General features: G+C 43.9%; 1 protein-coding gene across 9 annotated transcripts in view; it reads right to left on the bottom strand.

The window, feature by feature from the left end:
- Nucleotides 1–13,265, bottom strand: part of arhgap12b (Rho GTPase activating protein 12b) — a 31,367-nt gene that overhangs the window by 1,944 nt on the left and 16,158 nt on the right. For 6 of the 9 annotated variants that reach the window (XM_029253642.1, XM_029253641.1, XM_029253640.1 and 3 more), the window contains 15 exons: nt 8,261–8,518; nt 7,307–7,444; nt 6,843–6,923; nt 5,486–5,611; nt 4,369–4,440; nt 4,069–4,130; nt 3,720–3,801; nt 3,391–3,492; nt 2,890–2,988; nt 2,628–2,736; nt 2,361–2,480; nt 2,179–2,277; nt 1,918–1,995; nt 1,513–1,647; nt 294–399 (listed from right to left, as the gene is read on the bottom strand). In XM_029253642.1, coding sequence (XP_029109475.1) covers nt 294–399; nt 1,513–1,647; nt 1,918–1,995; nt 2,179–2,277; nt 2,361–2,480; nt 2,628–2,736; nt 2,890–2,988; nt 3,391–3,492; nt 3,720–3,801; nt 4,069–4,130; nt 4,369–4,440; nt 5,486–5,611; nt 6,843–6,923; nt 7,307–7,444; nt 8,261–8,518 — 1,667 coding nt within the window. Of the gene's footprint in view, nt 1–293; nt 400–1,512; nt 1,648–1,917; nt 1,996–2,178; nt 2,278–2,360; nt 2,481–2,627; nt 2,737–2,889; nt 2,989–3,390; nt 3,493–3,719; nt 3,802–4,068; nt 4,131–4,368; nt 4,441–5,485; nt 5,612–6,842; nt 6,924–7,306; nt 7,445–8,260; nt 8,519–9,954; nt 10,107–13,265 lie in introns of those variants that run through there. The other 3 variants (XM_018757625.2, XM_029253644.1, XM_029253645.1) reach the window with 3 other exon arrangements.

The following is a 13,265-nucleotide window of genomic DNA, read 5'->3' as shown; positions in this document are numbered from 1 at the left end:
TGTCATGGAGTGTGTGGAATGAAACCAGCCCCACTGTGATCTGCACTGTCCTCTGGCAGTCACTGCTCTTTGAGCTGCGCAAACTGAGAACAGACAGTTGTGAAGGGAGAAATCTGCTTACAGGTGCAAGGCTAGCTCAAAAACAACCACATGGAGGTGCTGTAGGAAACTGATACTGAATCCTGAGGAGGACATAATCAATGATAATCTGGATTTCATGCCTGCTGTGTGAACAAAACAATGTGGACATAAACATTTGTCTGTGTGCCCCCAGAAACACCCAGAGAACCTACTTCCTGAGGTGCCTGAAGAGAGCCTGCATGGTGTCCTGGTTAGGCTTCGGCAGCTGCTTTATTAAATCTTTAATTGAATGCACTCTCTGCCTAAAATCTGGAGATTCTGAAATAAGAAAAAAGATCACTAAAAATGTAGGACAAAAAAGCTCATAGTCACTGAAGAGAGAGTTGCTGTAATAAACAAAAATAAAAGTTTACACACACAAACAACTTTAACCCCCTACAGACTCTCATTAAGTGCCACCATGTGGATAGTAAGAAAACAGCCTAACTGGAAAATAACGAAAAATGAGCTCACATTAGATGATGATCTAGACACCATCTGACACCTGTCCACAAATAAAAAAAATATACCTATTGAACAAATGAATACAACTTACTAACTAGGTGAACCAGAGGTCTGTTTGTAAGTCATTTTGTTCTCAAATCCGAAGTAACTTCTACCACTAAGTTTACATTTATTTATCAGACACTTTTCTCCAAAGCAACTTCTAATGAACTCTATGTAGTGTTATCAGCCCACACCCCTAATTCACCAAGGTGACTTACACTGCTAGATACACTACTTACACTGGGTCACTCATCCATACATCAGTGGAACACACTCTCTCTGCCACTCACACACTGTGGGGGAACCTGACCAGCATGTCCTTGGACTGTGGGAGGAAACTGGAACACCCGGAGGAAACCCACGCAGACATGGGGAGAACATGCAAACTTCACACAGACTAAGCAGGGATCAAGCCCACATCCTCTCGCACTACCCAGACGCTGTGAGACAGCAGTGCTATGCTATGCCACAGTTGCAATTGTAATAAATAAAAGGTTAATATGACAGATGTCCCTGGATTTATTTGCTTGTTAGATCCATTGAAAACTTAACACAAATGTAAAATATGTCATCTTGTTACACACCAGACATGAGCTACAAACACTGTGGAAGTAAACTGGTCTCACACCTATTGCTTATGGGCTCTCTATAAGCCCTGTGAGTAAAGAGAAGTCACGTTTCCTAATAGCAATACAATTTCTAAAAGTACAGAACATGAAATTAAAAATGAACTGTAAAATGTCCCTATCTTCAAGAATTACACTTTCATACAGCGTGCATATTATATACGTTGTTACATTGCAAACGTTTGTAACGTAGCGTATATGATATGCATGCTGTATGAAAGTGCTGAAGAAGAGAAATCCCCAGGTGATGGACACCTACTGATGGCATTCACAAAGTCATTGAAGAGTCCATAGGTGAACAGTGGCTCAGGCAGCTCCCTGAAGAACATCTTCAGTGCGCCAGTTGTGACATGCATGTCCTCCCATTTGCTGTTCTCCAGGTCTACCTTCTCATCTGAGATATAAAGAATGTTCAGTCAGAGTGCTGATAAACACCAACTACCATGATCACTAGCTACAATACAGAAGGATGGCAGCACATTCTATTCACCTAACCACAAGAACTCCTGACCATGTAAAACTGAATGATCACACACTAGCAATAAGCCAATAAGGAACCACAAGACATGTAACCATAAAACCTTAACTGACCCCAGAGCACTGAAAATCAAATCCACAGACAGTATTCCCATAACCGTGACATTCAAGTGCCAAAAGACCATACCGTGATTGACAGCAAAACGCAGCTTTTGGATGACCGCTAGGTTCCCACTGACCCGATATAGTCCATCCACATCCAAGCCTGCGGGAAGAGGGGAAGTCACGGACATCTGCAAGCTACAGTTTTAACCTCAGACTATTTCAATCCATCCTTGCACATCACAAATATGGGTAGGTTAACTATAATTGTCACTTGGGTGTGTGAAAGTGTGTGTGAGTACACAAAGACACACACACATTGGAGGAAATGACCTGTGAAGCTTACCGTTCTTTTCCACGTGCTCAATGCATATCTTGACAAATTTTGGCACAGATGTGTTCTCCCTCTGACAAAGGCTAGTAAGACTGGAACCGAAAACCTGGTCTGAGGGCATAGGAAAAAGCAATGGTCAAACAGGTTTTAGGAGATAGGAATGTGACCCTTGCAGACTGATCTGCGTCTTGTACCTTTGATATAGCCTTTGTCTCTGACTGACTGCAGTGTCGGCCGGCGGGTGAGGAACTTCCTCAACTTCACCTTTGTCTTCTTCTGGTCTGACAAGTCCATGCTGGTGGAAGTCTTTATCCCTGGAAAATGACAGAATGCAAAACATAGGCCTCTGGAGCATAAAGCAAGGTGTCACTGCAGCTGAATGTGATTTTTGGAGCACTTTGCGCAAATAGACACACACAGCGGTACATTCCTCTAACAGATGAGGGATACAGCTCTCATACCTCGCCCCTTTCTGGAGTCCCGAAGTTCCTTCTCTTTCTCCTTGTCCTGCTTTTCTGCCATCGGGGTCTCAGGCAGGTCTTCCTCGATAGCCTCATCTGACTCGGATGCCTGACAGCCGCAGAGGGGAGGGGAAGAGATTACAGCGGTCACTAAAAGCTCCTCCTATCTCGTGTGACTGGACTTTGAGCAACAGAGTCATCGCTATCCTCTGCATAAACTATGCAGAATATATGTAAAGACCACAACTCCAAGCAGACTCACGTGGGAGCACACAGCTTCTGTGAGGGCCTTGTACCAGTCACTGATGACGTTGTCGCTCTCTTGCTGGATCAGCAGCTCTGTGCCTTGCCTGGTCTTTAGCTGTAGGAGATTTGTGAGGATTTTTAAGTAAATCCAATTCAGTCTCCGGTTCACAGATTTACCCAGTTTACACACAAATAAGAACAAAACAATGTCCCTGAAAAGCAGGTGGCAGTGATGCACTCAGACCACTAGGGGGGACAAAGACGAACCTTTATGGTTTATTATATACCTGCCACCTTTGTTTAAGATGACATACAACCTCTGGTTTGTATAACAAGCTGCTTTCAATGATTCATCCATTTACACAGAAGGATACATTTTACTGCTTCAATTCAGTGAGGGTCCTTGGATCAAGGGTACTACAGCAGGAAAGGAATCAACCTGGGGACCTTCAACTTGGAAGGTGATTGCCCTAACCACTAAGATGAAATTCTGCATGTAGTTCAGTATGGGATGCACCTCAATCACATGCTTCTTGCTGGACTTGTCCTTGGAGGCCCATTCCACAGTAGCCCCTCTGAGATCCACTGTAAACTCTGGTTTGGACTGGTTTCCCCCAAACTTCAGGGAGGGAGAGACAAAGTCAGAGGATGTTAAGTCTAGAGGGACCTTTATTTAAATAAAAATAAATAAGGTAGCCTGTCTTACACTGTGGTCACCTTAATTCTGCCTGTGGCCACACATCACTCCTTAAAGAAAACAAAGTGAAGAAGCACAAAGGAAACCGACCCAAAAGTGAGAGGCAGAGCTAGCAAGTAATCTCTAGCTTTCTGGATCCGAACACTTACCCAGCCAGTGCCACCTCCCTGACCTTTGGCAAAGAGAAGTGAGGAGCCTTGCAGCACCGTCCAGGAGGAGGTCCAGTTCTTTCTGTAAAATCACAACAATGCCATGATGCCCTTAGACCTAAAATCCTAGTTTTTCTTGCAGGAAAAGCACCCAATCTCAACCATCTGCAGCACCTACACAACAGAACAACCTTCAGATTGTATAAATGCACTCTAAAAGATGACCATTTTTTCCATAATGTCTGATTAATAATGTGAATGTGAACATGTGTTAGAGATATACTTTGTAGCACATGTTCTTATGCCACATAAACCCATGCTTATTTTCCTTTGCTAAGGCCACACCTACCGCACTTTCTTCCCATGCTCAGTTATTTTGGTCACATTCAAAACACCACACTTCTCTGATGGCTGTTGAGGTGAAAAAAGGGAAACAATGTGAACAACAGTAAACCAAAACATTAATTTTAGGGTAAAAAAAAAAAAACAAAAATCAGGACTGAAGCCAGTGTTGGGAGAAAAAGCAAAACTATTGAAATTGGGGTGAGGAGAGAAAGAAGACTACTGAATGATTATGGAAGAGTTTGAAGCAAGAATGAGGGAGAGGCAGAGCAAACTGAAAAGGAGCAGGGCAGGACGAAATACTAACGGATGGGGGGGCCCTGGGAGATGAAGGACTGGAGTCAGTGTCGGGAAAGGACTTTAGGCTCGTTGGGGACTCCTGGAAAGGAGAGAGTGCAAAGAGTAAGAGCGGGACGGATTAAAACCAAACCAAAAACATGTCACAGGAAAAATAAAATCTGAGCGCTGAATTAATGGGGTGAGTAGCAAAAGGGAACCAAGAACTGGGTGGGGGAAAAAAAATAAATAAATAAATGAATGAATAAAAAAAAAAATCAAGTTCAGTACAAACGGCTGAATGAGCTGTCCATGATTTGGTTGCAGGGGGGAAGGTGAAAACAATCAGCAGGGAGCAAACATGTGTCCCATGCATTTGTATGGCTGATGCAATCATCCCATTTCGATTCTGATGACAGAGGATGGCAGACTATGGTACCAACTTTTTCCAGACCCGGAAGTGGATCACTGGGCCATTTCAGGCGCTCGGAAAGGAACCGCCTGTGTCTGACAGTCAGCTGCAACAGAACCACAAAGTCTGGAGTCTGGTGCAGACACAAAAAGAATGCGTGTCCACCCGACATACAAACATGCGGTCTGCTGAACGCAAACATATACATCACATGTGACAGGTGAGGGGACAGGAAACGGTACAGATGCTAACTAAAGAAATGTGCGACAGGTAAAAACAGAAATACTGAGGAAATGTTACTTTGCCCTGTGCACTGAGCCAATGGAGACAAGGTTTAAAAGGTTAAAGGCTGAAAATGAGAAAGTTGATGTCTTTGGTGATGACAGCTCAAGGCTGCAGCCAAGAAACAAACCTGCTAACTGATAAAAAGCAGTTGAGCTGTAAAAGCAGCAGTGCTCATATGACAGTGGGTTTTCAGATGAGAAGGGGGATCTCCTGGCAAACAGCTAAGTATCTGTGAGGAGCTGAAAGTCCACTGAAGTGTGGAGTGGACAATACTATCACACAAAAGTCATGTTAAAGAAAAAGAAAAAAAAAAAAACCAAAATATAAACTATCATAACGCTGATTCTTTACAGCACTGTGGTTCAGACTGAGTGCCAGAATCAAAGTGATGGGCATCTCTCAGCTCAACCCATGACAGGCCCCTATCACTACCACCCCCTGCGTCTCTTACCTTGTCATTAGCTTCCAGTACACAGGTGCTGTGTCTCCACCTGTTTAGCACAATGGGTTCCAGCTGCTTGCGATCCAGGCTTTTGCTCTTGTGCACCTCTGCATGTGGAGGCGGGGTCATGTCGTACTGGAAAGAGGGTTTAGGAAAAGCAAACTTACTTTCGTTAACACAGGTCCTTCTCCAGCTTTCAAGGAGTTCAATTTGTGAACCTGAATAAACTAGTAAAAAACTACAGATTATATCCTGTCCTCAGGTCCACCTCCTTAACCTTTTCTTTAAAGTGAAGTCCCTACTCCAAAAGCCCAGTTTTACAGCTCCTTTTCCACATGACTGCACTGCAGCTTTCATTACTGTGACAAAGCTCACCCACGTAGTTACTCAGACTGTGTGTATCAGTGTGTGAATGCTCTTCAAAGCACATGCTCCTACAAAGGCATGAAAGATAGAAGGGGGGGGGGGAAAATCACTGCTAAAATGGAGCAATAGGTAATACAGGTGGTCCCCGATTTGATGGGCTTACGTTCTGCGAAACACATCATAAATTGAAAATATCGTCAAGTTGAAAAAGCATTTAATACACACCTCTGTGTGACAGACTGGGAGATGCAAATCGCTGCCACTGCCCAGCATCATGAGAGAATATCACGCCACATATTGCTTGCCCGGGGGGGGGTCAAAAATCAAAATTCGACTGGCGCCCTTTCAGTACTGTTTCTACTGAATGTCTATCACCAGCTCACCATTGTAAAGTCGAACCATCGTACATCAGGGACCACCTGTACAGTGGTTAGAGCTGCCACCTTCCTCTTCAAGTTCCCACTCCTGCTGTAGCACCCTTGAGTAATGTACTAACTCTGAATTGACACAGTAAATTATCCAGCTGTATAAGTAGCCTAACATTGTAAATCACTTCAAAGGACGGGAAAAAAATAATGGATGTTTGTGTCATTCATGCCGTTTTGTGCTACAAAAAGTAAAATGTTTGAAAAAAGAATGAATTACTTAACTCTGCAACAGCAGAGACCCCAAAATGGGCTCATGTTTTAGAACTCCATTTGTGCCATTTTAAGTGGTATATCTTTCTTTTTGTAATATTATAAACTGAAAGCAGCAATAAAAGGAGAAAGTAAAACTTTACTTTTTACTTTAAATGACAAAACATCACAGAGCCCTAATGAAACATTATAACAGGGATTTTTGTTTGTGGCATGAGTAAAGTGGAAGTTTCATTGAACTGTGCATGCATGTATGTGTACAGCACAGACCAGAGATGCCAGTCTGTCTGCCCACGGTGCAGCAGCAGGAACACAGAGAAATGAAAGTATCCCATTTCCTCTACATTGCAGCCTGGACTCACTTTAGGTAGCTCCCATTCGGATCTGGAGCCATCAGCACTGTAGTAGTATGGGCGGCCGTGATCGTCCATGTGTTTAATCCACTGCGAAACACAAGAGGGCAACTCCAGGTGTCAACATCGGGAGGAAGTCTGATTAAATGCTCAATGGTAGGGAATGAACATCCCTCAGGAAAAATCAGATCAGGAGATAGTGTCTCACACTGCTGTTAGTTTGAGACCCAAAAGCTGGATACCAACTGTGCCTTAGGCCCAATGAAGAATAAGCAAAACCACCAAACCAACAGTTCTTTGCGCAAGAACAGCATCGGTCACAAGGTAAAGTCCTGGTAAAATGCCAGCTGTGTGGTCACTAATTAGTATTCTACCATGGTGATGTGTTTATTGTTCAATCAATGAGAAATGTACTGTATGGTTGTGTGTAGGTGTCGGAGGTGGGGAGAGAGACACAGGGTGGCGCCTAGTACCTTCTCATTAGTGCGGTCGCTGACATACAGCGTGTGTCCATGCTCATCCAGCTCCTCAGACCAGCCACGCAGGGAGCCGTACTGGCTGTCCGACTGGCTGGAATGCGTGCTGCAGCAGGTGCCCTCTGGCCACAGAGCCTGCGACCCACCCACCCGCAGATGAGGAAGAGAAGGAGGGAGAAAGGAGAACAGCCTGTGATTCACAAAGAAAAGTGGGAAAGGGAGGCACCCCAGAGAACTCTTGTTAAGGGTGGGAAGGTGACAGTTATGGTTTGCCTGAGAGACTACCACCATCAGGAGACAAAGACCCAAAGCAGAGAGACAAGCTCCTCACCACCTGAATCCCGATTTCACAGACAGGGTAGAGTCAGACCTATTGTGGTACAATGCAGTACCTCCAGATTCACTCTCTTGGCAATGAGGAGTGCATAGAAGTTAAATTGCAGACACCTTCCTTCCCTCTAGCATGAAAGTTCTTGCAGGTTATTGCACGGGAGCATGGAAGTTAAACAAAATCAATGGTAGTAATGAAGAAGCATGCGTTCATCCAGTGGAGGACAGTGTGGTGCCACTTTAAAGTAAGCCTATTTCTTCATGACTATTTAAGAAAACCTATTTCTAAAGCCTATTTCTTAATAATTGAGTGAATTAAGATAAAGAAAACCACAATATTCTGGTGCATCTCTGAGCTGTTAAGGCTTCTGCATCATTTGTGCAAAAAATTAAAACACTCATGCTGAAAAGTACAAAATGTGCTGTCGTTGCTGGACCGGAATTGAAACGTTGAGAAATCTGCCACTCAAACCACAAAACAGGATCTTAAACTTTTACATTACTTTTCCATCTGTACCAGAAAAGAACTTGAAAAACCTTGTGCTTGTGAGTGAGCACATACGTATCTGGAAGAAAGTGAGAAACCACCATATACTGTATACACAACAACCTGTGTCATACCTCATGCTCCCCTGAGCCATGCGACTCTCCCCGCATGCTGGGCTCCCGGCTGCGGGGTGGCTTCCAGGTGCGCTCATGTGTTGTGCGATTATAGTAGAAATTGCGGCCGCTGGCATCCTTGTGTGTCTCCCAGTCTCCCACCGAATGCAGGGGTGAGCTAGAGGGTTGGGGTGGCAGGCTGCCCTGGGACAGTTTCAGTTCCTGGAGGTTGGTGTAGACTGGAGAATCGGGTCTGCCAAGGCCAGCGGGGGAGGAAGTCTGTACAGGTGGAAAATGGAGAGGAAGAGTCTAATTAGAGTGCTGAAACTGCAGTGTGTGGAAGACAGAAGAGAGAAAGTCTAATCAGAGCAATGACACTGATGCTGTTTCGGAAGAGAGCAATGAAGCAGTGATGGAAGCACAACAGCTCAGAGAACAAGTGCCAGTAGGGGTTTCCTCTTTCTGAGATGTGTACAGATATGGACTTTGGCTGCCAAACAGGATATTGCATGAGAACAAAGCACTGCTAAAATTCACCAAAAACTGCAACTGCTCTGATCTGTCCATCCAGGTCATAATGTCCCCTGCATAGCTGAGAGTATGCACCCTTTCCTTGTTTAACAATTAACATTGTTTGGAAAAAACTGAAAACAGAGCAAAAATCACCACATTCACTGGCCTCTAGTGCAAAGCACTTGTGGTTCTCAACCACAGAAAGTCTGTTTCCATCATCTGGGGTTTTGATCTTTCGTATGCCTGACACTAGAGAGAGAACTTATTTTCCACCCCCCCAAGAAAATGTCAAAGTGTCTGAGCATAATAAACATGGTTTTGTTTAGTTCATGAAGTCTGCACAAGTGGATGACCACCAAGGAGGGGAGGAAGTCCAGGAAAATTATGGGATGAAACACAATCACGTGCCATTTTCGTTGTACATCAGAACATAGGCATGACATTCAGGTCAATTTAATCTGGCTGGACCTCAGCCTCATTACAAAAGTGGAAATTTCCAAGCACAGAACTACTTCACTCAGAGTGACCAGTCAACATGAGCATGCCAGACTGCAACAAAGAGAAGAGGGAAGTGCAGTTCAGCTATAGGCAGGAAGCAGGTGTGTGTCACTGAGGATGAAGGCGTGGATATTGCTGCAGGTAAATAAATTTTGGGTGTTAGACTGAAAATCACAGATAAGGTCAAATTCTCTCCTTCAGGCACTGGTGATGCAGATGGAACTTGGAAAAAATAATGCACCAGTTTTTATACATGCAAACAAACATGCCTTTAAGTTTTGCCTTTCTATATTTTAACCAGATGTAATTACTAATCAAAGTACAGAATAAGGTGAATTTCACTGTCATCTGTTAATACTGACAACTAAATGCAGTGTTTCAGAATCTTTAAACAACACCAACTTCTGCTAAAATAAAGCTTCTACAGTTAAGGACTCAGCTAAAGAATCCTCTCTCCCATCACTGTTTTGTGCTTGCACTGAACAACAAAATGATCACCCTACACTGAGTCACTACTTCGAAAAAGCAAAAATGAACTTCCAGCAATTTCTACTAATGCACAGATTTCAATTTAAAAACTAAACAAAAAAATCTCCAGAACAGAGCCAAGACAAAAATCACAATATCTGGATATCTGAAGCGTAATGAGATGGGACATGAGTCCCTGACCAGCATCAAGTGCACGTTAGACGCAGCGCTGTCACCTGGAGTCCTGAGCTATTCACGAATACATCGTCATCCTCCTCCACAGAGCGGCGGTGTCCTCGGAAAACACTAAAACGGAACATGGTGATGTGAACAATCAGAGAAAGGGAGCAACTTGGGGTTCCTCTCCACCTCTGTCTGCCTGTCTCTCACTCAGTCACACAAACTCATGCATACAGGCACACGCATACAGGATGTGGCTGCGAGGCAATCTCTTGCCTCACCCCTGCAGATAAAAGCACTTCTTTCCCTCATGGGTCCTCATGTGCTAAGAAGCAACCTGGCATTTGCTTGGAAAACGACAGCCAGCCGCTCAATGACTGAGGCACGAGGCATGGACACAATACCGGATAAATGGTACCGCGCACTGTAGGGACACAGTATCGGGCAGGGGTGTCTGTTTCTGATTGGTGTCAGATACTGCAACCTTCACAACAGACAGGTAACAGCAAGAGTTTACCGTCACTACCCTAACTACCACTAATCATCTTCCCACACCACTTACAGTTTAAAATAAAAAGAGCAGAAGCCCCTGGGAATTGGTGTCTTGGTGTACTGCCTCTTCCATGCGCTGGCTGAAAGAGCCATATGGCACAACTGGAATCCAACAAGCAGAATAACAGTGAAATCCTTCCATAGCAAGTGAGACTGTGCCCCCTTCAGGCAGTATCTGGAAGCAAACCAACATTTAAGGACCCTAAATGCTAGCCACAAGTTCAATGCATCATAACTATCAAGCACCACAGGGGTTACTGTGATTAGAACTGAAGAACTGCCAGCTGCTGAAGCCCTCAGGCTCATTCATATGAATTTCCTCATTAGGTCCACCAATGTTAGAAATATATCACTGTCAGCAGCTGGTCACTTCAAAGGACATTCAAAATTTCAGTCAGTGCTTTATTCTTTTTCTCCAATGTGTCAATGTTAGATTTGCACTAAGTTACTTACACCAATTTACCCACTTAAACAGGTGGGTAAATTTTACTGTATTGATTCAAGGTAAGTACCATAGTCAAGAGTACTACAGTAAATGTTTACATTTATTCAATTAGCAGATTCTTTTCTCAAAAGCGAAGTACATCGCTGTCAACAATGCATTACATTCACAGAGGGAGAGATCTGGATGCAGACGTGATTTGTCAGAAATGTCCCGTCTGTCTCAGCTTTTAAATCCAGGTTTAAGACTCGTATTTTCACTCTGGCATATCCATGACTGATGCCATTCCTGTTGCTGTGTTGTTTTTTCAGTATAAAACTAGAGAGTTTCAGTATATCATCAGTTACTAACCCTTCTTTCATGCTGAGCACTGATTCCCCATGATGAGATCTGAGGAGGCCAGCTATTATACCTGTGATCCATATTAATGGATGCTAAGGATTTGATAACTGCATGCCATGGTGGATGAGATCTGCCTATGAGAACCAGGATATCAACTTATTAGCATCTAGCAACCACGGTAATGTTATGAATAGCTGTTTAAGTTGACTTAAGTCTTTATTATCTAGAATGCCCAGGAGGGGAGGGGAGCCATTGGCACTTGGACCCTGGAGGGTTTTTTCCTTTCTCCCTTCACTTTTGGTTGGGAGTTTTTTTTTTTGGTGGTTGTTCCTTTTCTCTGTGGCCAGTTGGCATTTACAAGTTATTGGAGTAATTTAATGTATAGCCAACCTTTTAATGTGAATTGTCTCTGATTCTTTGTTCAGCACTATGTCACTGTGTGAGGAGCACTCTATAAAAATTACTGAATTCAGTACAGTTAATTTGTCACATACAACTGTATACACCAATATTCATTATTTGAGTAACTGCAAATAGTGTTTTACTGAGTACATATAAGATCAGCAAAGAATTGAGTTCAAAAAAGTGTGAAAAAAGATCCAGTTCTTTATGATTTACACTTTCGCATTATGCATGATTATTACTGATTTAATCAGCCCATGGCGGGGGGGGGGGGTGGCACAGTGGGTTGGACCAGGTCCTACTCTCTGGTGGGTCTGGGATTTAATTCCTGCTTGGGGTCCCTTGCGGCAGACTGGTGTCCCCTCCCCCTCCAGCCTTACACCCTGTGTTGCTGGGTTAGGCTCCGGCTCCCCGCGACCCCGTATGGGACAAGTGGTTCAGATGGTGTGTGTGTGTGTGTGTGTGTGTGTGTGTGTATATATATATACATATACACACACACACACACACACACACACACACACACACACACACACATATATATATATACACACACTCACACCATACCTGTGTAATTTTCACTTTCTCAAGTCAGGGTAGGTGCCTTGCTCATGGGTACTATAACAAGTGCAGGGATTTGAAGTCAAACCCTTCTACTTTGAAAGCAACAGCTACAACCATTATGCTACCTACTGCCCCAGAATACAAGCTTTACTTTGTCTGGGTGTGGTTAAACAGCAGCACTCCACTCATGGAGCACAAAAATGGAATTCAAACCTACGTCATTCAGCTGCAAGGTGACAGCTCAAACCATGACACTACCTGCTAACCCAGTGACAATAGCACCTGAAGTACAAAATATGTTTTATTATGAACAGTAGTTGTACAGATTGTTTTTGCGTTAATCAGTTGTCAAAGGTTCACAGAAAACTCAGTTCCCCCCAGAAGAGGTAGGAGTGCAGCTCTCCCAACAGTTTTCAAAATGTCCACACTTACTGACACAGCACAGAGTGACTAGAATGGGTGAGAAAAGGTGTGTCTTACACTTCCTGCTTACACACCAACCTGCTCTGCCAGATTCCAACCCTCTAGGACATATGCAAGCACACGCAGGCACAAGCATTCGGAGGCATACACTCACACTGTCAAGTATATGCTACATGAAAGTTTATGTAGGCAACAGAAATACAGATTCAACAAATCTGTACCTTGATATTTAGACAAGTCAGATACACATACACACAACCCAGCTGCGGAAGATGATGGTTCCCAGGATCTCCAGTTACAGCAGACCATACGATTGAGCCCAGGGCAGCATGACAGCCACATTGACAACAACCCCACACTGAACTGCTAATGACCCTGTCATCCTAACAATAGCACCTGGAGATGGGACAGGCCATACCAGCCAGTGACAGTTAATGAGGGAAGCCCCCCCATAGTGGCTGGAGGAACTCAGCTAGACTGAGCACCAGATGTTAATCAGGTGATAGACACAACAGAGGTTCTTGGGTCTCAGTCTCCATAAAGGTAAGTAAGTGAACACAGTCACAATAACACACTGGCAATACTGCTGTCCTCTGAATGTAAAAAAAAAAAAACACACCAGCTGAAGTGTACACATGTACC

Source organism: Scleropages formosus, chromosome 7 (assembly GCF_900964775.1).
Source record: "Scleropages formosus chromosome 7, fSclFor1.1, whole genome shotgun sequence".
In the NCBI taxonomy this organism is placed as follows: Eukaryota; Metazoa; Chordata; class Actinopteri; order Osteoglossiformes; family Osteoglossidae; genus Scleropages; species Scleropages formosus.
Note: the sequence above shows the minus strand (reverse complement) of the source record. Positions and strands in the feature narration are given on the sequence as shown.